The 23,377-nt window shown below is 36.7% G+C and overlaps 1 protein-coding gene across 8 annotated transcripts in view; it reads left to right on the forward strand.

Moving 5' to 3' along the window:
- The window catches only part of LOC139741368 (neurobeachin-like), a 238,455-nt gene that overhangs the window by 190,760 nt on the left and 24,318 nt on the right, over nt 1-23,377 (forward strand). For 3 of the 8 annotated variants that reach the window (XM_071651947.1, XM_071651948.1, XM_071651949.1), the window contains 9 exons: nt 402-599; nt 6,373-6,473; nt 6,946-7,099; nt 8,699-8,740; nt 13,717-13,900; nt 14,206-14,366; nt 16,775-16,810; nt 22,308-22,415; nt 22,981-23,151. In XM_071651947.1, coding sequence (XP_071508048.1) covers nt 402-599; nt 6,373-6,473; nt 6,946-7,099; nt 8,699-8,740; nt 13,717-13,900; nt 14,206-14,366; nt 16,775-16,810; nt 22,308-22,415; nt 22,981-23,151 — 1,155 coding nt within the window. The remainder of the gene's footprint in view (nt 1-401; nt 600-6,372; nt 6,474-6,945; nt 7,100-8,698; nt 8,741-13,716; nt 13,901-14,205; nt 14,367-16,774; nt 16,811-22,307; nt 22,416-22,980; nt 23,152-23,377) is intronic. The other 5 variants (XM_071651952.1, XM_071651953.1, XM_071651950.1 and 2 more) reach the window with 5 other exon arrangements.

Here is a 23,377-nt window from a genome sequence, read left to right on the forward strand (position 1 = left end):
TTAAAGCTACCTGAATGGTACACTGTACAGCATAACAATGAATGGCATATCAAATTTACACTTCAAGCTCTGTGTAGTAGTGTGACCATTACACTTTGACTGGACACAATACAGTCCACCTTTTGCAATCTACACATGATTGTACACCTGACAATTTTATCTGACACCTTTACATTTGTGACCCTTTACCATGAAACCAATGCTACTGCTGAGCATCCATTTTCTGGTTGGTCTTTTCTTCAATTTTGGCAACTTATCAGGATAACATGGTGGCTGGTTACAAATTACAACACATTTCTATACTCTCAACACACTCTGTACTGAACAGTTTTGCAGTGTTAAATTGTTCACATAACACAGCTGCACCTTTCACACTGTGGCCATCTTGTGTCAATGCACAGAGCACCAGTCCCTCCAATGACAGCCCAGCTGTTCTCCCGCTGGCCAACATCACCACTAATGAGCAGATCCTCCAGGCTGACTTCAACACCCAGTTGCCCCTTGAGGAGCAGGTGCGCCAGATGGAGGTGGGTGCCAGTGGGGGGAGCGGGGGAGGGGACACGCCCACCCAGCGGGTCTTCAGCCCAGGACCCCACCAGGTAACCAGAACCAAAACATTAAATACCCCTCCACTGAAAGCACCAACACCAAGTAGAGCCTCACCACTGTTGATGTTTTTTTTTTTTTAAATGTACATACTGTACATCACTTAGTCTCTTCATTTTCATAGACAAGGGTAGACTCAGTCTAGAAAGCATCAAAATCTTACTTTCGTAGGTTGCCAAAAGCTAACCCCCCCCCCCCCCCCCCCCCCCCCACCAGTCACACCCATATTTTTGTTCTCCTCGTCACTATGAAATTCATTTTGCTGGTCTGTAAGTTTTGATAAATCATCTATTAAAAGAAGATCTTGGCTCTGTAGATGGGCACATAGGAATGTGGGGTGTGTCATGCAAATTCCTCTTCCACATTGTTATATCATCCCATCCTCATTTCTCCCAAGTTTAAGAAGTTGGGCTTGACTGAAGAAAAACATCAGTGTAGTGTAACAGCTTCTTTCAAATCATTGCATGACTATATTTCATCAGTCTTTTTTTCCACTGTTGTCTTGACCTAGAAATATCCCCATAAGCATTGTTTAAACTGAAATAGTGCAAACTGGCTAAAGTTTAATTAAAATCAAACAATTAGAAAGTTTCAACATTTTAGATTTTTGACATGCTTTCTCCAAAAAAAGAAAGAAAAGAAACTAAGGAAGTAGACACTGATGTCATCTCATGCTGTCTCCACATGGGACTGTGCTTGATATGAAAAAGACTTTTTTTTCTCAGTGATTCAGCAACTCTGACTCCCTTAATTATAAAGCTCTCCTTTGCTTAGACAATTGAGTATATACATGGACGGGTGCTTCACAGTTCTAGGCCTTTGTGCTTCACAGAATCTGAGAAAATTGGAGGAACAGACTCCTGCATCTCACCAAGCTTTGAATTCACTAGAAGCATTGGTTGCCCCCTCCTTCTGCAGAACCCAAACCATAGAATTCAGGGTTTTCTGCTCATGTGTGTGTGTGTGTGTGTGTGTGTCTGGTAGCTGCTGTAGATACTCAGATGATGTGTTAACATGAGTAGCTGTTGACACACAGTCAGTTGTATCATGTACCACTAACATCTAGATTGATGGCCTTCTTTTTGGATGACAGTGTGCTCTTTTTGCCTCACTTTATCTGGTGCACCATTTCATACTAATGCTGTGAACCAGCAAATTACTCAAGACATTCCTTTTTTACACTCTTATCTGCTTATTCTTAATTGTCTTCCTAATGAAATTTAATTGTTAAAGAATCTGTGTGAAATCTACTTATCATGACTGATAGAGCACTATGTAAATCCACACCTAGTTTAGGATTTCATGGACTACCCATGAGGAAACACAATCATAAGATGTGATAGGGACCATAAAATCCACTGCTGATAAAAAGCCTGTAGATTTATTTGGAATAGAACTGACTGTGACTCTCAGTCCCCTCACTAGGGTGAGATCAGGGGACTGAGAGTGAGATGGCATGATAAACCAACAGTGAAGGACTTTTTTTTTTTTCATCCAAAAATTGAGAAAAAACAGTGACTTTAAACTCAATGAAAATTTCTACAAAACTCACACGATTTACCTACAATATTCCCGACAGAACTAACATAAATTCACACCACATTATCATCGTAAAAGTACGCAGTCATCACCACCGTTGCGGGGTACGCTACCTGCCTAGCTGCCAGTGCACTGGGACGGCAGCTTGGACAGCAGCTATACATTAACATTGTGTCTCCCATATCCGGCCAATTCGCTTATCCGGATGAGCGCCGGTCCCGACATGGCCGGATAATGGAGGTCGAACTGTACTTGAGGGAATATTTTGCCTAAAGTTTATCGTAACTTTGTGTCAGACCTCACCTTCATGTGCATGTGGTGTAATGTTGTCCTTAGAAGAGGCTATGTTTAAAAAGGGATCAGTTTTGATAGCATCAATTTGGATATTTCCCTCAAGACTACACTGAACCTGTATATCTCTTGTATGGCATTAATGAACTGGGAAGTGTAAGACTTGTTACAGACTGAATACACAATTGAGTGTGTGACTCAGCCAATCCGTCTTATAAATGCAGAGTCTTGCACTTCATGTCATGCAAAAATAATCTACTATTGCAATTATTCAATTAGCATTTATTTTAGGCATACCTCTGCTTGCTGAACATGTAGTCCACTATTCCATAGTGTAGGTACAAAGTGTACAACAGCTACATACACTCTTTCAATACCCCTGCATTTGTATTAAAGAAGCATGGAAGAAAGTTAGCATACATCCATCAGGGAGTAGAATCAGTTTTGATAATTATTTTTACATATAAATAACAAATTTCTTTTTCATCTTTTGTAGTCATCTTATAGTGATGTAAGTATAATTCCTCTTTCTGTGTCTCTGTGTCATGTTTTATGTATATTCTGACATTCTGCCAGTTTACATCATGCAAATTCATGTTCTTTTATTTGGGTTTTTATTTTGGAAAAAAAAATTGAGTTCAGTTGAATTGTAACAGTAACAGTTCTTGGAAATGTGTATTGTAACAGTAACAGTTCTTAGAAATGGTCACTGTTGAGAATCGGAGTTTTAGTAAAACCTTCGTTGTATTTTGGGGTTGGTTTAGTAACTGTCATTCATAGTGCTTCAGCAAGGAAGGTACATGTAATGCATAAGTGTGATCCCAAACAGAAATGCAAAGTTGTACTGTGCATTAAGCATTGTAGTCTCTGGAATGATGTTGGAAAAAAAAAGCCCCAAACATCCACACACACCTTGTTAAGTGAATGCAACTTTCATTGCAAGCAGAATCACAGACAAGACCCAGCCAACCATCAAGCAATGTGCAATTATTGCATTCAAGTAACCTTGGGTTGTGCAGAGATACTTTGCAGATACAGTGTATTCATAAATACAAAAATTGCATTTTCTTCAAAGAGCTTTTTACTAAGATATCTGTTTTAAGATGGGTAATGAGCAGTGGTAAAGTCAGTGGAATCCTTGTTAGTATCTATGTTGTTTCTAGTATGCTTATAGCTCCCTGTTATTGTATGATTGTCAGGATGTCAAATCTTGTACTGAAAGGAATACAAAGAACTAGTTTTCAAAGGCACTGCATTCAACTCCTCATTTTTGCCATAATTTGTTGTTTTGTTTTGTTGTGTTGTGGGTTTTTTTTTTTTTTGGGGGGGGGGGTAGGTGGTGGGTGGCAAAGTCTTGTGTCACAGTGCACCCTTTGTGTTCTGCCTTAGATGCATTATTTCACTGCAACAACAGCTTCTGAATGTTGGTGGTTTTTGACACATTCTACAGATACACAAAGTTCATGATGGAATTTCTTAAACACAGTATGTCAGTGCAAATTTTCAATGTCATTGTGTTCACATTTGTAGGATCTGTTAAGAGCTAGAAACTATTCAGTGTTGTGTACATTTTCAGGAATTCCAACCAATCAGACACCTCAAACTCGCTTTCAAAATTGTGTAGTTCCACATAAGGCATGCAGATATTAAAGGTATTAGCCCACATTTGTAAACCTGCAGCAATTGGTCTCATAGTTAGCATGGAGTTTGGGTATGATTGCAGTAACACCTGTGCAAAATTTCGTTCCAATTAGTCCATTACTTTCATAAAAATAAATAAAAATGCACCGTATGCATGCGTATAACGCTCGCTAGCTCCGGTCCACGTACGTACTACATGCATGCGATACATGATGTGTAAGTTACATGTACGTAGCTAGCCCGCGCTCGTAATTCGATTTTGGGTCGGGTTGACCCGGTTTGAAAATTGATTTTAAAACGATGATTTTCTCTCTTTTATCGAATGGTATAGACAAAGAGCAACAGGTGAGGTATGTTACTGTTATAACTTGTACTTGAAGTCATATTGGACCTGTTTTATGCAGTTTTGATTTTCGTGGGTTTGCAAATGTGGGCTAATACCTTTAAGAGCCCAATGGACATTTTGAAAGGACATATTCAGTTTTAAAACCCTTGAGGTAAACTAGTCTAACTAATACAGAAAGTTGACTTTATTACTGTCATTTTTGGCAAGATTTTAACTCTTTATGTGCCATGGTGAAACCCCCCTATTTGCCACATTATTCTGAGACACCAACGATGTCATGCTTTGAGAAACATTCTATTTTTGTGCCTTCGCCACGAAGTGGTGCCGGAGGCATTATGTTTTCGGGTTGTCCGTCTGTCCGTCCGTCCGTAATGAATTTTGTGGACAGCTAAACTAAAAAACCTTTTGAGGTATCCTAATGAAACTTGGCATGTATGTGTATTAGGGGGTGAAGTTGTGCCTATCAACTTTTGGGTGCACATGCTCAGGGTCAAAGGTCAAAAGGTCAAGGTCAAATACGTAAAATTTCACTATTTCCACCATATCTATGCAATGCCTAAAGATATTTTCTTGAAACTTAGTGTATACATGTATTACCCAATTAAGATTCTCTGGTGAAAGTTTGGGGTCATGAGGTCAAAGGTCAAAAGGTCAAGTAAAAATATTAAAACATCACTTTTTTCTCCGTACCTTGGAAATTGTTTGAGGTATCTTCATGGAACATAGTATATATACATGTACTGACTGGCAGTGATTATCTAGAGAATTTAGGGTTCATGGGGTCAAAGGTCAGGGGTCAAAGGTCAAGGGCAATACTTCAAAATTTTACTATTTCCCTCATATTTATGCAATGCCAGCAGGATTTTTTTTTTTTACACTTGGTGTATGCATGTATAACCTAATAGAGATTCTCTGGAAACTTCCTTTCTTTTTTTCTTTTTTTTTTTTGCTTCAAAGGTCAAAAGGTCAAAGATCAAAGGGAAAGTGCTGAACTAACTTTTTCCTCCATATCTCGGAAGTGGCTCAAGTTATCTTGAAACTTACTATATATTTATGCATGTTCTGCCTGACAGTGATTATCCTATGAATTTTAGGGTCAAAGGCCAGATGAAAATGGAAACAATGTACTTTTCGATACAGAAATTGCACTTTTTCTCCATACCTTGAAAATTACTCAATGCATAAACTTATGAATGGGTCAAAGTCAAGTTAAAGTTCTTAAATCCCCAAATACATGCTCTCCTTTTCATCCAATCAAACCTAGGTCAAGGAAGGTGAACATTCGACACATTTGTGACAAACTTGTCATTTTAATATTTTGCCAATTTTGTGAAAATGTAATCACACATTGACCACATGTACTATAGATAGACCTATTAGGAGAATCATGCATTATGGCGGAGGCATACCAGTCACCTTAGCGACATTTCTAGTTCAAATCTATGTTACTTCTATAGATTTTCATTCAGCTGGATATAAATGAGTAAAGTTGTAGAGAAAATGCTAAGCTTTGATTTGATGTAACGTGTATGACAAATCTATGATTGTTTTTCTGTCAAATGACTCGTATAGCTAAATTATTGTAAAGGCACGACTGTTGCACACAAAACAGTGACAGAAACTTAGAATTTACACCTAAATCCAGTAGTGAACACCGTTTGTTAGTCAGTCATGACATAAAATGCAAGCCATATGTGAGAAGAACGAAAGTGCAAGAAACGCTTTCATCACATGTTCATTGTACAGTGGCATTTGGCGATTTATCGATCGGTTTGGGCGGGTTTGTGCGTTTGAGCAGAATATACGAAGTTGGCACGCCGTTGACTGAGTCGGACGTGCGAACGTGGCACATAAAGAGTTTAAAAGCCACTGATTATGTCACTTCATTGGCATTGGTTAATGCCATGTCTGTTTTTTCTTTGTATGTTTACCATGTCAACGATATCCAGGCTCCCTACCGTATCCCAGAATTCCAGTGGTCTCACATGCACCAGAGGATGATGTCCGACCTGCTGTTTGCCATAGAGACAGATGTCCAGGTCTGGAGGAGGTGAGGCCTGATAAAACATTCTACCATCATGCTGATAGAATGAAGATGAAAGTATTGTTAATAAATGGCCAACCAGAAAAGGCATACCAAATTTAATAGAATACTGAGTAGAATGGAATGACATTCTACTCCTGTCTGCCTTAATCTGTTTCATTTATTTTCTGCTGTCATCTTGCCTCTTCTCTGTGCTTTCTTTTGTTTCAGTGAATGCTTCATTCCATTGTATTTCTTTATCATATTACCTTTATTTGATTCTGTTAGGTTTCATTTCATTATGTTTGAATACTATAATCCTATTCTATGTCGTACTGTTCTGTATTATGCTGTGCTGCTGAAATCATTGTATCCAATTTGTAGTATTTTAGTTTCTTCAACCAGGCCTAGTGCTGAAAGAAAGCCCTCAAACTACTAAGTAAGTATAGTTTGATATGTTACTTCACCTCATCTTGAACTCGTTCTATTCTTCTTATAGCCACAGCACCAGGACTGTCATTGACTATGTGAATGCGGGAGAGAACACCATCTTTGTTCAGAATGTGACCCAGATGATATCACAAATCATGGATGTCCTCATCTACTCCTGTGGTGGAATCCTCCCACTCCTCTCAGCTGCCACATCCAGGAATGTTAGTATACTACCACTACCCCGCCCCTTTTCTGCCTCTTCCCTCACCCTTCCCCACTCCTTCCCCACCACTTTCCTGCCCCTTCCCCACCCCAGTCAAAGTTGTTTTTTTGTTTCCTTTTATTGGATATTACATGTATGAGATGAAAAGTTTATACGTTTTCAGCAGAAAGTGTAGAGTCGTATTTTTAAACACTCTGCAGCGTCCTGCTTTGCCCACGTAAACTACATGTCAGTTTTACTTTGAATACACACATACATGATAGTGACATGTACAGCCGTGCTTGCGTGCGTGTGAGTGTCAAATGAACATGATAATGGCTAACACAATCCATATCATGTTGATATGAGTGATGTGAGGCTACCCTAAAAGTTCTAGCGTTATGTACCGCATTATCTTGGCGGTGTAACACACCTGAAAATATAGGACTAAACCAGTGAAATCAACAAGGTGCTGACTGAATGCAGTATTATCTGCCCCATTAGTCCTTCAGTACTGTAAAACTACAGAGAAACATGGAATTCAAGGAAATGGTGTTGTGCCATTCATCTTGTCTATAGTACATTAGTCATAAGCTTCTTATAGTTCTGCATGCCATAGTGATAACAAACAAGGAGAGAGAGAAAGAGAGACAGGGCACCTAGGAAAAACAAAGCTGACAAAGTCACATGCTGTCTTGGCTAGAAGCTGAATATTGTAGACATGACTTGGCATCTGGTGCATAGTTGGTAAATAGGGCATGGATTTTTTTTTTTTTTTTTGAGAGAGAGAGAGAGAGAGAGATTAAATGCCAAGGATTTGCTTTTAACATAAGATATTACATTACATGTGCATGTATGTATTCCGAAATCTGTCTTCTGAGAAAGTTATAGCTGTATTACTGTAGATGATATAATTTTTATAGGTCCTGTTTACCTTCGGGAACAGCGATTTAAAAAATGTTCAAGATATCATATTTGATGCATATGTGTAGGTCTGTTGCATCACAAAACATCCTACCTAAAATTTTGTGCAATAAAGCCTAAAATGTAAGGAGATATCACTATTTTTCTCATTAAACCATAACTGTAGACAGTTTAGTCTGGCAACCTTTTATTATAACTATTGTTCATATTTTGTGTATTTAACAATACTTAACATTAATTATATGGATTAAGATTTTTACAGTGGTTGTTTCCATCCCAAACTCACATTTTTGAACTATTTTAAAGCACTAATGCTGGGTTTTTGTTTCATCTGCAAATGGTAAGGTATGCCTTTAATAATTGCATGCACACATAAATCCAAGCTTCTCCTCCATCTGATCCACAAAAAAAAACAAAAAAATTGTAGTAAAATTTGAGAGATCTGTTATTAAAACATAGACTAATAGTAGTGTGCTTTGCTAGATTTCTCTGAAATCAAGAGGGAGAATACAGTGTACATTAGAGTGAGGGGATGAAAGAAATGATGCTTTGCTACTAACAAGTCTGTATTACATAATTCTGTGGTGAAGACCTGTCCTTCTCTTTCAACAGATAATGAAAATACTTTGAAGAATGATGCATTCCTAACCGTTAGCCCATATTTTGTGGTGATGACTTTTTTCTTTCTCTACAGCCTTGTGATCAGCAGGATCTCATCATGATGCCGCTATTCTATGTAAAGTGTGAACGTTGACTGCATACATAGATGCATGGCAGATTACTGCTATTTCTTTTTTTTTTTATCTGCTCCAATAGAAAGCATGCACACATGGATTGCCATCTCAGAAACTGCTTCCACATGCCTCTCTGATGTGTTAATTTGCATCCTTATCATATTAGAAAGAAAAATTATGCGCTCTGTCAAAGTTGGTGTTTATCACAACAAATAAGCACGTCACACATTTTGATTATTGCGTTTGTGTTATCTTAAAGTTTGCTTTTCAGGCATTAACATTAAGTTGCACTTGATGACAACATAGCTCTAACACTGTTTTGAATCAATGAGTAGTTTATATTCATGGCAATTTGATTAAGACCAGGCTTTCAAAAAATGCACAGGTTCAAGTTAGAATGATATATTTTACCATTTTACCTACAGGTTAAAGTTACACCACTAAGTCCCATAGCCCACATTTCTGTGGTTTGATTTTGTTTCTTTTTATTATAGTTTTATCATTCATTTTTAATGTTTTTTAAGGTAGTATAATAATTTCTTGTTCAATCCAGCCTTATTCTAGTAATTTACTATTGTTTATTTTATTTGCAGAATTATCTAAGATCCTTTAAATTGCTTTATTAAATATTGATTTGTAAATTGACATGTATTAAAGATTATACAGCTTAATGTTTCTGTATCAAATTAGCATTATTTTCCTGATTTTGTTCACATTAACCATAATGAATTTAACCAGTTTCATCTCATCTTTCTCCAATTTAAGATGTGCAGAAAAATTCAGAGTTGCCAATTTAGTATTGGGGGCATGATGATTACCCCAGGACATGATGGGTCAATTCCAGCCAATATTTTGTGCTCTAATCACTGAAATAGATAAACAGGACTATAAATTCTTTTTATTAGTTACGTTGGGTAGAAAGGGGATGCAATCTGAAGAATTTGATCTTTCATTTTTTCCAGTAACATGCCAGCAAAATGAAAGGTATCAGCAAAATGAAAGGTATCACCAAATAGTTTGAATGTAAGCACACATTGATCCTGGCAACAATGTATTTATGTTGGACAGCAAACTACCCTATCTACACTTTGATATTATTTTTTTTTTCTCTAAGGAGTCAGTTAAATATGAAAAGAAGTCATGAACAGGTATTGTGCAATGTACCTTTAAATGGTATATGTATAGTTGATCGCAAGCTTGTCAGTATATCATATGTTTAGCTTTAATGAAAGTGACAATTAGATGACAAGATATCTGGAATTACTGTCACATTATCTTGCACCCATTTGAGGGGAATATTTTCAGTAAAGGATGTACAAGCTTTTAAAAATTGTAACTAACAACTTACACCTGACATATGAATTTGAAATCCTTTTTTTAATATCTTGTGTAAAATTGCACTTGTTTCACATGTCAAGCATTGTGTTTCTTAAAACTACATCTTTCGCACAATACCTTTGCTCAATGATTATGTGGAAGTACCATATTACTACCCTTTCTGGATGTTCTCTTTACTGGTTTAGATAGTGCTCACAAAACCAAGTCTCGTAGATTAATCACAATCCGCAGCAATGCACACACAAACACATTTTTACCCTAAAAAAAAGATAAGGAGAGGGCATGAGATCTCGGCTATTGCTTGTCCGGTTGCCACCAAATTTTGCACACACATAGCGTCTGACATGCTCTTCAAGAAGGTGTATTCAAATTAGTTAGAAAATAAAAATGACATTCCAATTATAGTCACTAATTATGCAAATATGGTAGTTTTTGTGCATTCTTTTATTTCTATTCATTTGTTTCAGATTTAAACCCATTCCATTTGATGTGTTAGGTTGTGCAGAATGTATAATGATTGCATTAGTATAACTGACTCTAGTGTAATCTACTTTGATAAGCTCTGATTGATATTCGTAACTTAGATTTCATACAATTTTAATTCAATTATTGATTGTTGTAGACACAATTTTTGAATCATCCTTATCAAGGAAAGTACATGTAATCAGAAAGGATTTAGATATTTGATAAACAGTGAAGAAACGAGGTATTTATCATCTTGAACATTAACAGTGTGGAACATAACCAGTGAGTCAGTCAGTCAGATCATCTTTTTTAAGCTCAAATGTGGAGTAGTCATGGAATTGTCTCATGAATTCTATCAAATTGGCTAACTAGTTTGGACTTATAGTGGGTAAAATCTCAATGGTTTCCTTTATTTCAGTGATATATTTTTATTTTTGCTGTTTTACATGCAAAGGAAAATGTCTGTAATACTGTTACATATCTCCTGGTAGTAGCTGCATCAACAAAACAAATATTAGAAAAAAACTTAAAGATAAGCATCAAAACATGAACTTTCTCTGATGTTTCTTATCTTTTTCTTTTCACTTTTAATTTTACTCTCAAAGTTTAATATTACTGATAGTTTATTTAATTCATTTCTGTCATACTTAAACACACTTTAATGGAACAGAGCCTTCTTGCACTTTTTATAAGCAGTATATTGAGTTTTTCATTTTCGTGTAAAAGCCTTTTATACACACAAATAAAAAAAGAATAGTGACATATGACCTTAAAATGTAACCTGACTTCACAAATCTGTGCAGGATTGGCATGAATGTAATACTAGAATATGGGTGAGACTCTGAAGAAATTGTTGTGAGTGGGTCATTGCAAGATCTTGCATTTCAAAGTAACCATGAAACTTGTGTCAGGGTGGGGGCATCATGGTACCCCAGTCTTTTTAGACTCAATCCCCTTTAAATCTCATTACAGGAAGTTATTTGTTGATTTGACTCAAGTGGAATTTACAACTTATGATTCAAAGACCCTCAGTAATACATACTGTACACAGCTAGTGCCTTAGCTCAACACTTCTCAACCATTTTTAACCTGCGGCCAACTTTGGCTCCTATAAGTTTTTTGTTTGTTTGTTTGTTTGTTTGTTTTAGGCTCAGTTAGATAGAATACATTTTCTTTTTTCTGACATATGGCATCTGAGAGAGTTCTGGTTAAGAAGTGAGGCCTTAGCTGATGTATGGACAAATGATTATTGGATTAATGTGCATAGAACTAATTTGCTGCTTGCAACTTTGATATTTCTCAAATGTCACAATGTTGTATGTAGTGAGTTCTCTGGGGAAACGTTACTGGAAGCACTTTTGCTATACAGAGGCAAAATGTTTTGACATGAGAAAAAGTCATGCAGAAACTTCTATGAGAGCATTGTATAGTTATTTGAGTATAGTCCCACTCATGCAATTATTTTTCCAGAGGTATGGGAGAAGTGGGGTATTGTCAAACCAAAAAAAGAGATGTCTGGCCAGCCAAATAAACCGTAAATCCTGACTTCTTTGACAGTAGCAGGATATTTGCATACATTCTTTGGTTTCGTTGGTTACACAACTGACAGAAGTGTCTGTCAAATGTAAGAGTTCGCATGATCAGCTTTGAACTTCATTGACCTGTGTCATTATCTTTAATAATATACATGTAGTTTGCTGCAGTCATCTTGCAGGGTATAACCCTTTATAGCACCAGTGTGCTGATCCTGTAGTGCCAGAATCACATGGAGACTTACGTGTAAATGTAGTACACTTTATAGTACTCAATGGGTATTGATTATTATAGTCGTAATATTGGGGATGATGATAGTGATAACAAGAATAAAGGATATTCTTGGCAGTAACAATTATAATATTACTGTGCATCATTATTTTTATCATTGTTATTTCTGCCATTATTGTCGATGTCAATGGAATTGAAAGTTAATGTGCACCAAGTAATGCAGAATTATTATTTTTTTTATATCTACTATCTCATGAAAATATTAACCATCAAGCAAGAGCAAAGCTTATTAAGAATCAAAATTGAATGACAAAAACTAGAACTAACATGCAAGTGAATTATTTTGCTACAAGTCATACTTCATCTGCTTGTGATGGGAGAGGGTGTGATATAGAAGGAAAACTGTGAACACCTGAAGAAGATGGACTGCTTATTTTATGCATCATCCTTAAAGCTGACAGTGGTTCACTGTCCAATTACTGTATTAGATCCTCCAGCCAATCTGATGATGTTTGGCATGAAAACATTTCAGTATATAATTTGCTCTGAAAATTGAATTAAACCATTACCATTGAGATTTTGAAATCTGTTGTCTATAACCAACAGGTTCCAGCATTAAAGCAGTTGGTTGAGATATAAAGATATTCTTCTCCTGTTTGTTTCTGATTTTTTTTTCTTCAAATTCTATGCATGCACGACACACAATTTTGTTCCACAAAGATTAACAAATGTGAATATCTTATCAAGTGAGGGTTATATTTCCCATGCCTATACTACTTAGTAATCAAAGAAATAATTTCTTGATATTCCAGGTTACTCAGAACTTGTACTTGAATAAATTAATTAAAGGTTCTCCACTCCAGTTGCCTTATGTAAATTGCGGATTGCCGCTCTTATCCCATCATCATTCTTTGCTCTTGATTGACCTTCTCCTTCTCCTCTGTCAGAGTCTTCCTTCAAATTGTTTAATCAACCTTCTAGCCATTTTGGCTACTGATAGATGCTTACAGGGTTCTATCCCTGGCAACCCCTTTTTCTTCTTCTTTTTGCTACACAGTTTATAAACATAGTCCCTGATCAATACATGGAATATGTCAATACCATCATTTAGTTTTGACTGATGATATATTCAACCCAAGTGCCCTGAGTTACAAACTTTGTGTGTTGTTTATAACAACAAAAGGAAATGTGTATTTATGCCATAAGAGGTATTGTAAGTTTTTTTCTTATCATATACATCTTGTTTTTGTTTGTATGTTTGTTGTTGTTGTTCTTTTTTTGTGGGGGGGGGGAATGGGAGGGAGTGAAGAGTTGCTTTTGGGTGAAGGGTAAACTGATGGATCATACTCAGACAAGGTTTTCCTAATGTCTGCATTCTCCTTTTCTCCTGTGTCTTCCATCCACCAAGCAGCAGCAGGATCCAGATATCGTTGAGCCCACCCAGAACTTACCTCTTGATGTCGGCATCTCCTTCATCAACCGCATCATGAACCTGGTGGATGTACTCGTCTTCGCTAGCAACCAGAACTTTGGTGAGCTGGAGGCAGAGAAGAGTGTGGCTCGGGGCGGAATCCTCAGGCAGTGCCTCAGGCTTAGTGAGTATTTCTATAGGGCAATGATTTAGCTCCCTCAGTAGCACGTCTGCCTCCAGGTCCAAGGGAGCCCAGTTTGATTCCCAAGACTATCTGAGCAATGTTGTGTGTGATCATACCGCCCCCTCTAGTAAAGGTAAAACACTCTGTCCCTATGATATGCAAGACACATTTTATGGACTATAGTGAGAGCCTGAAACTCTCTATCTACTGCACACATCTTGGCAATTTTCACAAATCACAATAAATGGAATGACTTATTATGCACATTAGCCATCATGCTATATTCCTCTTTATCTTCCCGCCAGCCTGCTTCTGTGCCATCCGCAACGTACTGGAGTGTCGCTACAGGATGCACCCTTCACCTTCCTCCAGTACCGTAAGTCTGAATAAGCCTACCCCGGCTGAGCCTGGCACACCCACCGGCAGCATTCACACTCTCATCCAGGCCACGCAGCCTTCCCCTCGGGTGAGAACTAACACGCATCTACCCGTCTGTATACCACTTACCCCTCACCCCCTCCCCCATTACCATTTACCCTAGCTCCCCAACCCCCTTTACATGAACCTATTCTCGTCATGATTATGGAATTGAGGCAGATTTTGAGCAGGACTCGCCATGTTTTACCAATACAATGGGTTAGTCCCATCTCCCCTCAGCAGTCACTGTTAAACCCCCATATGAAATCCTTTTCCATGTGTGATGAATCTCTTCAAAACTCCCATCCTCTCAAACGTCTTTGGTTAAAACCCCAAGCATGTCTCCATCAATCTCATCCCATGTCAGTGATGCTGACTTGCAGCCCCTTACTATTTTGTTGTTGTCAACTGAATGTTACTGCTTTTGTATTGTTAGCGTTTTCTCCTTCTGTCTGTCTCCTTTGCTGTTCAGGTGGTGTTCATCACATCAAGTCTTTTGTTCTTGTATGACTTTTAGTGTTTGGATTTTGTTAGTCCATTATGTTAAGTCTTTTCCATCTCTATGCTGAGAGTCCTCTTACTAGTTTCTGTCCTGTGTTTAAATGTGACAATCAGTTTGTTTCTCCTTGTTTGTTTGTTTTTTTGTTATCTTTTTATGTTGATCTCGTTCCTTTTACCATTACTTTTACACCTTCTCTGCCCCCTACTGTAGACTGTAAATTATGTTGGTATTGTGCTGACTGAAGCTTTCTCTTTCTTTTTGTATCAGTCTTCATTCTTTCTGCCTCAATCTGTCATGAGTGGTGTCTACCATTCCTCATACTGTCACTCCTCAACTTAATACCAATGTTTATATTTGTGTTTGTCTGCTTTTGTTATGATATTTGTCTTTTGTGACCATTTGTCATAATTACTTTGAGCTATGACTTTATTTTGTTATTATCTGAGTACCTGTAAATGTAATGAGAAAGTATCCCCTTGATGAGGCTGATTTCCGAAACTGAACTGCATAGCCAAGTTCTGAATTTAAGCCTGACCTTACATTTGATAGACTTCTTCATTAACTGGTTAATATCATTTGTCATGACACTCTAGGGGTTAGTGAATAAACTGCTGAGTTTTGTTTCCCAATATACCTCCCCTCTCATTCGGTGATCTATCAATGGTCATCAACCTTACCTTTTACTTGACCCAAGGACTGAACACACAGTCATATAAAATGTGTAACAGTAAAATATGATTTTGATTTCAGTATGTTTACATTGTTGGCACAAGGGTGCTCCTCTAGAAGCAAGGAGCCAGCATGACTGGAAAAGCACACATTAACATTTTAATTTTACGCCAACTATTAATCGATGGCAGATCAAGGCATTAACATTTAACTTGATCATCATAAAATTTGTTGATGTTGCTAATCTGACAAAATAATGCCATAGCTTTCAAGTAGGCAAATGCAGCTGACATGTTTAATTCTGACCAGTTCCCTGTCACTTTTGGAACAGTATCATACAGACATTTGTAATTTATGCTAGTTACAATAGTTGTTTTTTTTCATTCCCCCAGTAATAGCAAGTTAATTTCTTGCAGCTTATAGTTTTCTATGCTGCTACCATAATAACTTCATCTTCAACTGTAAATCTCTCAAATGATTTATTAGTCATGGCATTAGTCATGGCATTACTGCCCGTGGAAGATACTGATTGTGATTACAGTGTTTGCATATACTTATGGCATACACTGTGTATCTTCAGGATTCATTCATACTATCAGCAAGGAATTGTGCTTTTATTTGATAATGAAATAGCATTAAGGTTCTTGAGTTTTTTTGCTTGAAATTGCTATTTTTAGAATCAAAATGATATAGCACTTTTTTGATGACAAAAGATATAGTTTTGTGTGTGGAGCATGTAGAATGTTGTTTCTTGCCTGCCACTTCCATTAGTGTTTTCAATAATTGAAATGAAACTCCAAGTTTAGGTGTGTAGATTTTGGCAGTGTAGCTTGAATTGTTAAATTCTCCTTATTTTCTTTAAAATGATATATAAGGAGATGGTATCATTTAAATTTGTGTTGCCAAAATTTTTTAGGTAAATAAATGATGGTATAATTTTAGGAATACACGTGTATATAATATTCCAATGTCATGCAGTCCAATTTTAGTATCTGTGATGTGTTGAGCAAATAACAGTAGAAGTAAAGAATATCCAGTAGTAGAAGTATTTATTATCATTTGAATTCCCCCTTTTTCCCCAGTAGCTAGAAACCATCCACTCATAGAGTCATACAGTCATTTATTCATGTTGTCCAGTCATTCATAAAACCTTTATTTTATTATTATTATTTTTTGATTGGTTGAAGTGCTCATGCAACCTATCATAAAACCTGGTTTTTGGTTGGTTGACATTACTCATGCAACCTCTCATATGATTGGTTATCATGTTCACCCCCCACAAACAGGCCATCAATAATGTCAGACTGCCTGGCTTTGTCAAGGTACAGTGCATGGTTTTCACGTCTTTGTTGGAACCCATTTGGTTGTATCTCTCCCAAGAGAAACTGTGTACATAAATCACTCACATCCATTTCACCAATATTCCACCCAATATAAAACTCATTTGTGTCAATTTCTGAATTTGTCTGTATAAGGACATGCTTTTCTGAACTCCTAATTGCAATTATTCTTTAGTTAGTCCATTTCCCCTCATTTGTATAGGAAAATCTTGTTTTAATAGCTTAAACTGGGCAATTTTCCAAACTTGTTTCTAGTTCTTATACGATATTAGATCTAGAGAAAATGAAAGACCAAAATTTACAGCCATCTCTTTCATCTGCAATATTTTTCCTTTCATGACTCATTGTCAGATTGCATGTTATAAAATCATCATGATTTCTCTTTACTGTTACTATCCATATATTAGATATGACCCTAGGAAAATTGAAATATAATTCAAATTAATTCTACTGCAACACGAGATGGAATATTGACCCCCTCCCCTTTAGAAAAAACTAATTAATTTGACATGAATGAATTAGAAACATCAAAAAAATAATACAAAACGTGAACCATATTGCTGATTATTCTATTAAAATGATTGCTCACTAGTTTTTCCTTGTTTGTTGTTGTTGTTGTTGTTGTTAATCACCTCTTTTGCAATGAATACTAGAAGTAAAGATCCTACAGGGTTTTAATGCAATTTACCCACAAAGCTATGTTGTGTAACTCACCAAACCAATCTGAAATGAAGGACTGTTATAGTCATCAAAGGTGGGAGACTCAAATAAACTTTTGTGAGACCATGTTATAAAAAACGTAAGAGTTAGAAATAATTTTGACGATAACGATCTTATTTGAATACTCAATCTGAGTCAAAATTTTGTAATATAATAATCTTTTTATAAGCTTATAGCTTCCACATTACAAGTTATTTGTCCTTTGAATGTCCCAGAAATTAATCTGATGCACACACCGAACCTTGTATCATGACCTCGAATGATCTGTCCCCTTAACCATGCCATGCCTTACATTATCATCATGCATGGATTCTATCACAATGATTTATCACAACTTTTCCTTTTCCTTTGATTTGATTTGATATTCATTTTTTATTTAGCATGGTGTGCCATTTTAAGTTTGTAGGTAATTAGTCGCAAATATATTCCTCTGAATGATACTTTAGATGCAATAGTGTTGCAGAAATACAGTATGACTGTAGAAGCTCATAATCACCTAGAAGTTAAGGGGAAAATGCTATTATTAATGGGAAAGTGACTGATGTGCATTGTGTGTTTATAGGAATGGTTTGCGATTGTTACATTTATCTGGTAAAGTGGATTAACTTGAGTGCTGTTTTACAGTATCCTTGAAGATTGATGTAACATGGGTTTGGTGGTGTCAGTGTGCTACAAAATGTGAAGTGATGGATACTGTAAACTTGTGTGTATTATTGGGATAAATCTGGCTATTGCCATTGAAATATTTACCAGTAATCTGTTCCATTTGTCTGTTACTGGCATTGATAGAAATAGTATCACTTAGCTGTTTGATTAGGATTAATGTGAAAGACTTGATTTGGGGTCAAGGACTGAGGATACAGTGTGGGATCTTCATTGTGGTTAAGTTCAGAATGAAATTCAAGTGCATTGTGAAAGGTTAGATATGAAGTAGACTGATGTCAATTGGCACAAACCTCCTTGGAGGTTAGCATGCCTGTTATCTTTACTCTTCAGTACTTTTTTTTTGTTTTGTTTTGTTTTGTTTTGTTGTTGTTGTTTTGTTGTTGTTTTTTTTTTGGGGGGGTGCAGTTTTCATGCTTTTGTGCAGATTTTCTGAATTTAAAGGGATGGTATAGTTTTGGTTAAGCTGGTCAGCTTCAAGTTTTAAATTTTTTGTGAGACAATGAGAAACCTCTTATGAAATATGAAAGAGCATCCAATTCTAATAAAAATTCAAAGTTTATTTGATGAAAATTGGTTTTGAAATGGCTGAGATATCCAAAACAAAGCAAACCTAATAACAGGTGGGACCGACCTTTTATTAGGATCGCATTGTTTTACTTTGTTTTTGGATATCTCAGCCATTTCAAAACCAATTTTCATCAAATGAACTTTGAATTCTTCTTAGAATTGTATGTGTTTTAATATTTCATGAGTGGTTTTGTAATTATGTTGCAAAAAGTAAAAAACTGAATCCCCATCTCAGCCAAAACTATACCATCCCTTTTAACTTGTTCCAGTGTTGGATAGGCAGTAAAATTCAGAATTGCCAATTAAATGAAAACATGAGATGGTGATTTCTTCAATAAGGTGACCCCAGGACATGTAGGGAGAAGGCTATCAGAGAGAGTTTTCCATTCTCAGATGTCTGTATGTTGTCTTAAGGCCATGAGTGAGATGTGGGGCATGTAGAGCTGGTGGTCCCGTGTGGGTGAGTGGAAAGACTGTGGTGGGGATGTGTGCTCAATTCTGCGACCAGTTACAATTTGCATTTTTTTATGTTTGCATGATGAAGAACAGTTGAATTCTCATTAGAAACAGCATGGAATGTGCATGTTTGTTATGTTTTGTCTTGCTGTTGCCTTTTAGCAAATATGGCTGCTGACTTGAGTCTTTTTACTTGTTTATATGATATTGATAAATGCTGGGGGGGGGGGGGGCTGTTGACAGAAGTAATTCACAAGACCCTGCATTGGTGTTATGCCCCCACTTTGTGGGGTGCTAGAAGCATCATGCATTTGGAGTTTGTCAGTCCATGCATTCGTCCCAGATCTGATTCCCACAAATTAACAGAATCTTTTTAGTTAATTTTCTTGATCTGTGGCCAAGGCATGCATTGTAGATAACATGCTGACTCACTGATAAGATTTGGCCTAAAGTCAAAGTTCACTGAACTTTGGCTAAAAATTTCACTTTTCTGCTCTTACTTTATCCAGGAATGTTCAGTAGTACTATGATTTGGTAGGAAGGATGGAAATGAAGAGAGAAAAGGTCAAGGTCGTGGGTCTCTATACCTTTTTCTGTGGTTGCTTTCTATACACAGAAGAGATAAAGAAGTAATTTCCAGCCATTTTTACTTTGGCTAAGAATGTTCATGTGTTGTTGAAGGTTTAAGAATGTTCAGTTGTAATTTAGTGTATTAGGAGGCATATAAATTCAGAGACGATTACCGTGCATGAGCATAACAGTGGTGATAGGTCAATGGTCAAATTTAAAGGTCACTGTGCTTTTGTTAAAGAATGTCACTTTCCAGCTCTTAAGTCAACTGGCTTTTGCCCAGCCATAACCTCAACTGGAAATATCCAATGGTAATATTATTTGGTATTATAAAGAAGGATGATATTGACGAAAAAAAAAATTGTCACCTGAAGGTCAAAGGGCAACAAAATTGAGCTAAAATGTCATTTAGCAATCATAAGTTCCACTAGGAGAGTGCAGTAGGATAACTGCTGTTTGGTGTAATGTTCAGGAGTAGGTTGCAATATGTTTCCCTTGTGCAGAGAGGATGAAATGTCTATCCTTAAAGTCAGTGATTAAGATCAATAAACTTTATCAAAGTGTGTAGAAAGGTTCATATTTATGCCAGCACATAGTAACTGTGTAACAAAGCAGAGGCACCCTTCCCAATTGTGTGCTGTAGTTACATTGCTCTTGCTATGAAGAAGTATGGAATAATGCCTTAGGAATTCTGCTCCGTTTTGTGTACCATTGACAGCGGAAAACACACAATACAAAACAAAACAAAACTGCTTTTAATGATAAAAATACATTTTGATGATAAATTTACTCTCAACAATGAGTCAAGTGTTGTTTAACCCTAACAGCTAGTATAGATATTCGATCTTATGTAAATACTATTGACTTCATTACCAATGATACAGTAACTTGCAGGAAATAGCATAGCTATGTGCCCACCTCATCATTATGGCACTGCATTACAAGGAATCCGACTACAGAATCAGTCTCAGTTTTTGATAAGTCAGGTTTTATTCACATTAAGCAATCAAGAAGATTCTCTCAACCTTTCTTCATACAAACAAGAGAAGATTTTATTCATGATGATATAAGTCATCATATTTTCATGTTTATACATGATGTCTTACTCGATATCTTCCATTCCCACTGCAAACAAGCATTAGTCTTTTTTAATAGTCTACATATTGAATTCAACAACTGATTATTTCCAAAATGTGTCCATGTCTATCTCTTTTTGTTTATCAATTTATATCTTTATTTGTCTCAGCCTGTCACTTTCTCATCTTTTCTCTGCCATCATCCTCTTTCTTACTCTTCGACTCCATTACCAACATTTTGCCCTTCACATTTTCTGTAAGAGAAGCATTTTCTGCTTTGCTCCACTTTTCATACTCAAAACTTTTACAAGATGCATCCACATGACAATGAAGCACTCTCTGACTCAACTTGTTTAGATTCTTGTGACATTATAGCTTGATGAGATTTCTGCACATTTGACATCCCAGAGAAGGCAGTAGCAAAGTAGTTCACAAACTTCTGCTGCTATCATATCATTTAGCGTAAGTTGGTACAAAAATAGAACTAAGAACAACACTTCTCTTTATTCAGTTAAGTTATTTTCTTTTTAGGCTTTCAGGGAAATTTCATCCAAACCTTCCCTTTCACACCTTTATCTTGCCAGCAAGACCATTATCCCTATTTAATTATATCTGTCATTTTTTATGTCAATTTTTCACACACTATCTTTTATACTCTTTGTTTGTCCAACTGGAGAAACATTAAGGTACAACTCAAGCTATTTCTGAATTTTGAAAGATGCCATAAAAAGAAAAAAAATAAAGAAAAACAATGTCATGCAATCTGTACCTTTCAGTCATGTTTGGTGAGGATAAACCTATTTCTAGCTTTCATGACTTTGATTGTGATGAGTTTCATACACATATAGATATTATACTGGTAATGACGAGTCAAACATCAACTGATCAACTTTCATCCTTGCATGCTTGGAAATGAGCCCTTCCCCTTTTCAGTACTAGAGCTTGTATGGGATTGAACTTGAAATATACATCATATTGTTATTGATGTGACTATTAGATTATTACCAGGTAGGTCCTTTGATGAATAGAAAATCCTATGCCATCTCATGTAAAAAGGTCTAATTTTAAGACTGAACAAAAATCTGCAGAAGATGTCTTCTATATAAATGAATGTACTCACAAGAGCAAAATAGCCTATATTAAAATGTATATAATTTCACTTTCATCTTGTTACCTTTGCATAATCCTGCTAGCTGCAGATGTAGAAAAAAAAATCATCTTTATTGATGGGTTTTTGCATTTGTGTACCTATATGTATGACTTGGAATGTCAGGACAGCTATATGACCACATGTCTGCACTTTGAACACAGTCAGACCGTTTACATATGTGGGGGGTCATGTAATTAACAAGGGATGAACTGGATGATGATCATTCCGCACATGATGATTTCTATTGTCTGCTTGTTATCATGGCAATGCACAGAATATTGTGGAGAACCTAGCCAGCCCAATGTCCCCTGTCCGTGACCTTGAACGACTCCTGCAGGACATGGATATTCACCGACTGAGGGCAGTTGTCTACCGAGATGTGGTAAGTCATCATATTCCTTTTTGAGTAGTTGATTTCTTCAGAGTAGCAAAGCTTTACTGGCCTTTCAGCCTTTTAGTGTGCAAAGCCCCTTTAGTTATCAAACATTTAGTAGACATGTGACTAATTAGGTATCCAGATATAGTTGTGACAAATGAAGACAAGGGATGTTGCAGGATGCCAGCTGGATACAGTAGTTGAAGCTTTTGACCCTTGATCTTCTTCAGCTTTATTGTCTGCTTGGCAGATGTGTATGTAGCTTAGGTTGTGTTGTGGCTCTCTGTCACTTGTATGAAGGCATATAACTTTAGATTCTCCCTGAAAACATAGACAACATGTCATGCATAGAGAAAGTAAAGCCCTCCCTGATTTTTGAATTATTTTTGCCTACTGAGATGCTTGTAACACACAAGTATCTTCCTGATTGGCTCTTTTGAATCTCACTTTTTTGATGTGTAAATGTAATGAAATTTTGTCTTTCTCTCAGTGTGTTATCCAATAATGTTTTGATGTGATGAGAGATGTATAAGTGATGACTTTCATCTACCTCTGTTTCCATGCCACCAAGGAGGAGAGCAAGCAGGCCCAGTTCCTGGCCCTGGCCATTGTCTACTTCATCTCAGTCCTCATGGTGGCCCGATACCGAGACATCCTGGACTCGGACAACTCACCAGCTCTCTCCAGACAGAATTCCATCCAGCGCTCACAGGTGTCGTCTGCCCAGGACATTGAGCAAGAGGTCAGACAGCCATTTTATTTTACACTCGCAATTCAATTGCCAAGTGTGAAGGCAATCTGGAATCTCTATAGACATGGTGGCAAATTGTCCAAGTATTTTGTCATTACCAGTGCCATTTAGGGTTGTATTTATGTTGTTGGTGGAAGCCCCCTCTCAATTTCTCCATATTTTCACCATTTCATTTGAAGGTGCTTTTTGATATCAGAGAGACATGTGTAAGAGTTTA

This window comes from Diadema antillarum, unplaced genomic scaffold (genome assembly GCF_040938485.1).
Source record: "Diadema antillarum isolate AM-2024a unplaced genomic scaffold, OU_Dant_1.0 seq00000924_RagTag, whole genome shotgun sequence".
Classification (NCBI taxonomy): Eukaryota; Metazoa; Echinodermata; class Echinoidea; order Diadematoida; family Diadematidae; genus Diadema; species Diadema antillarum.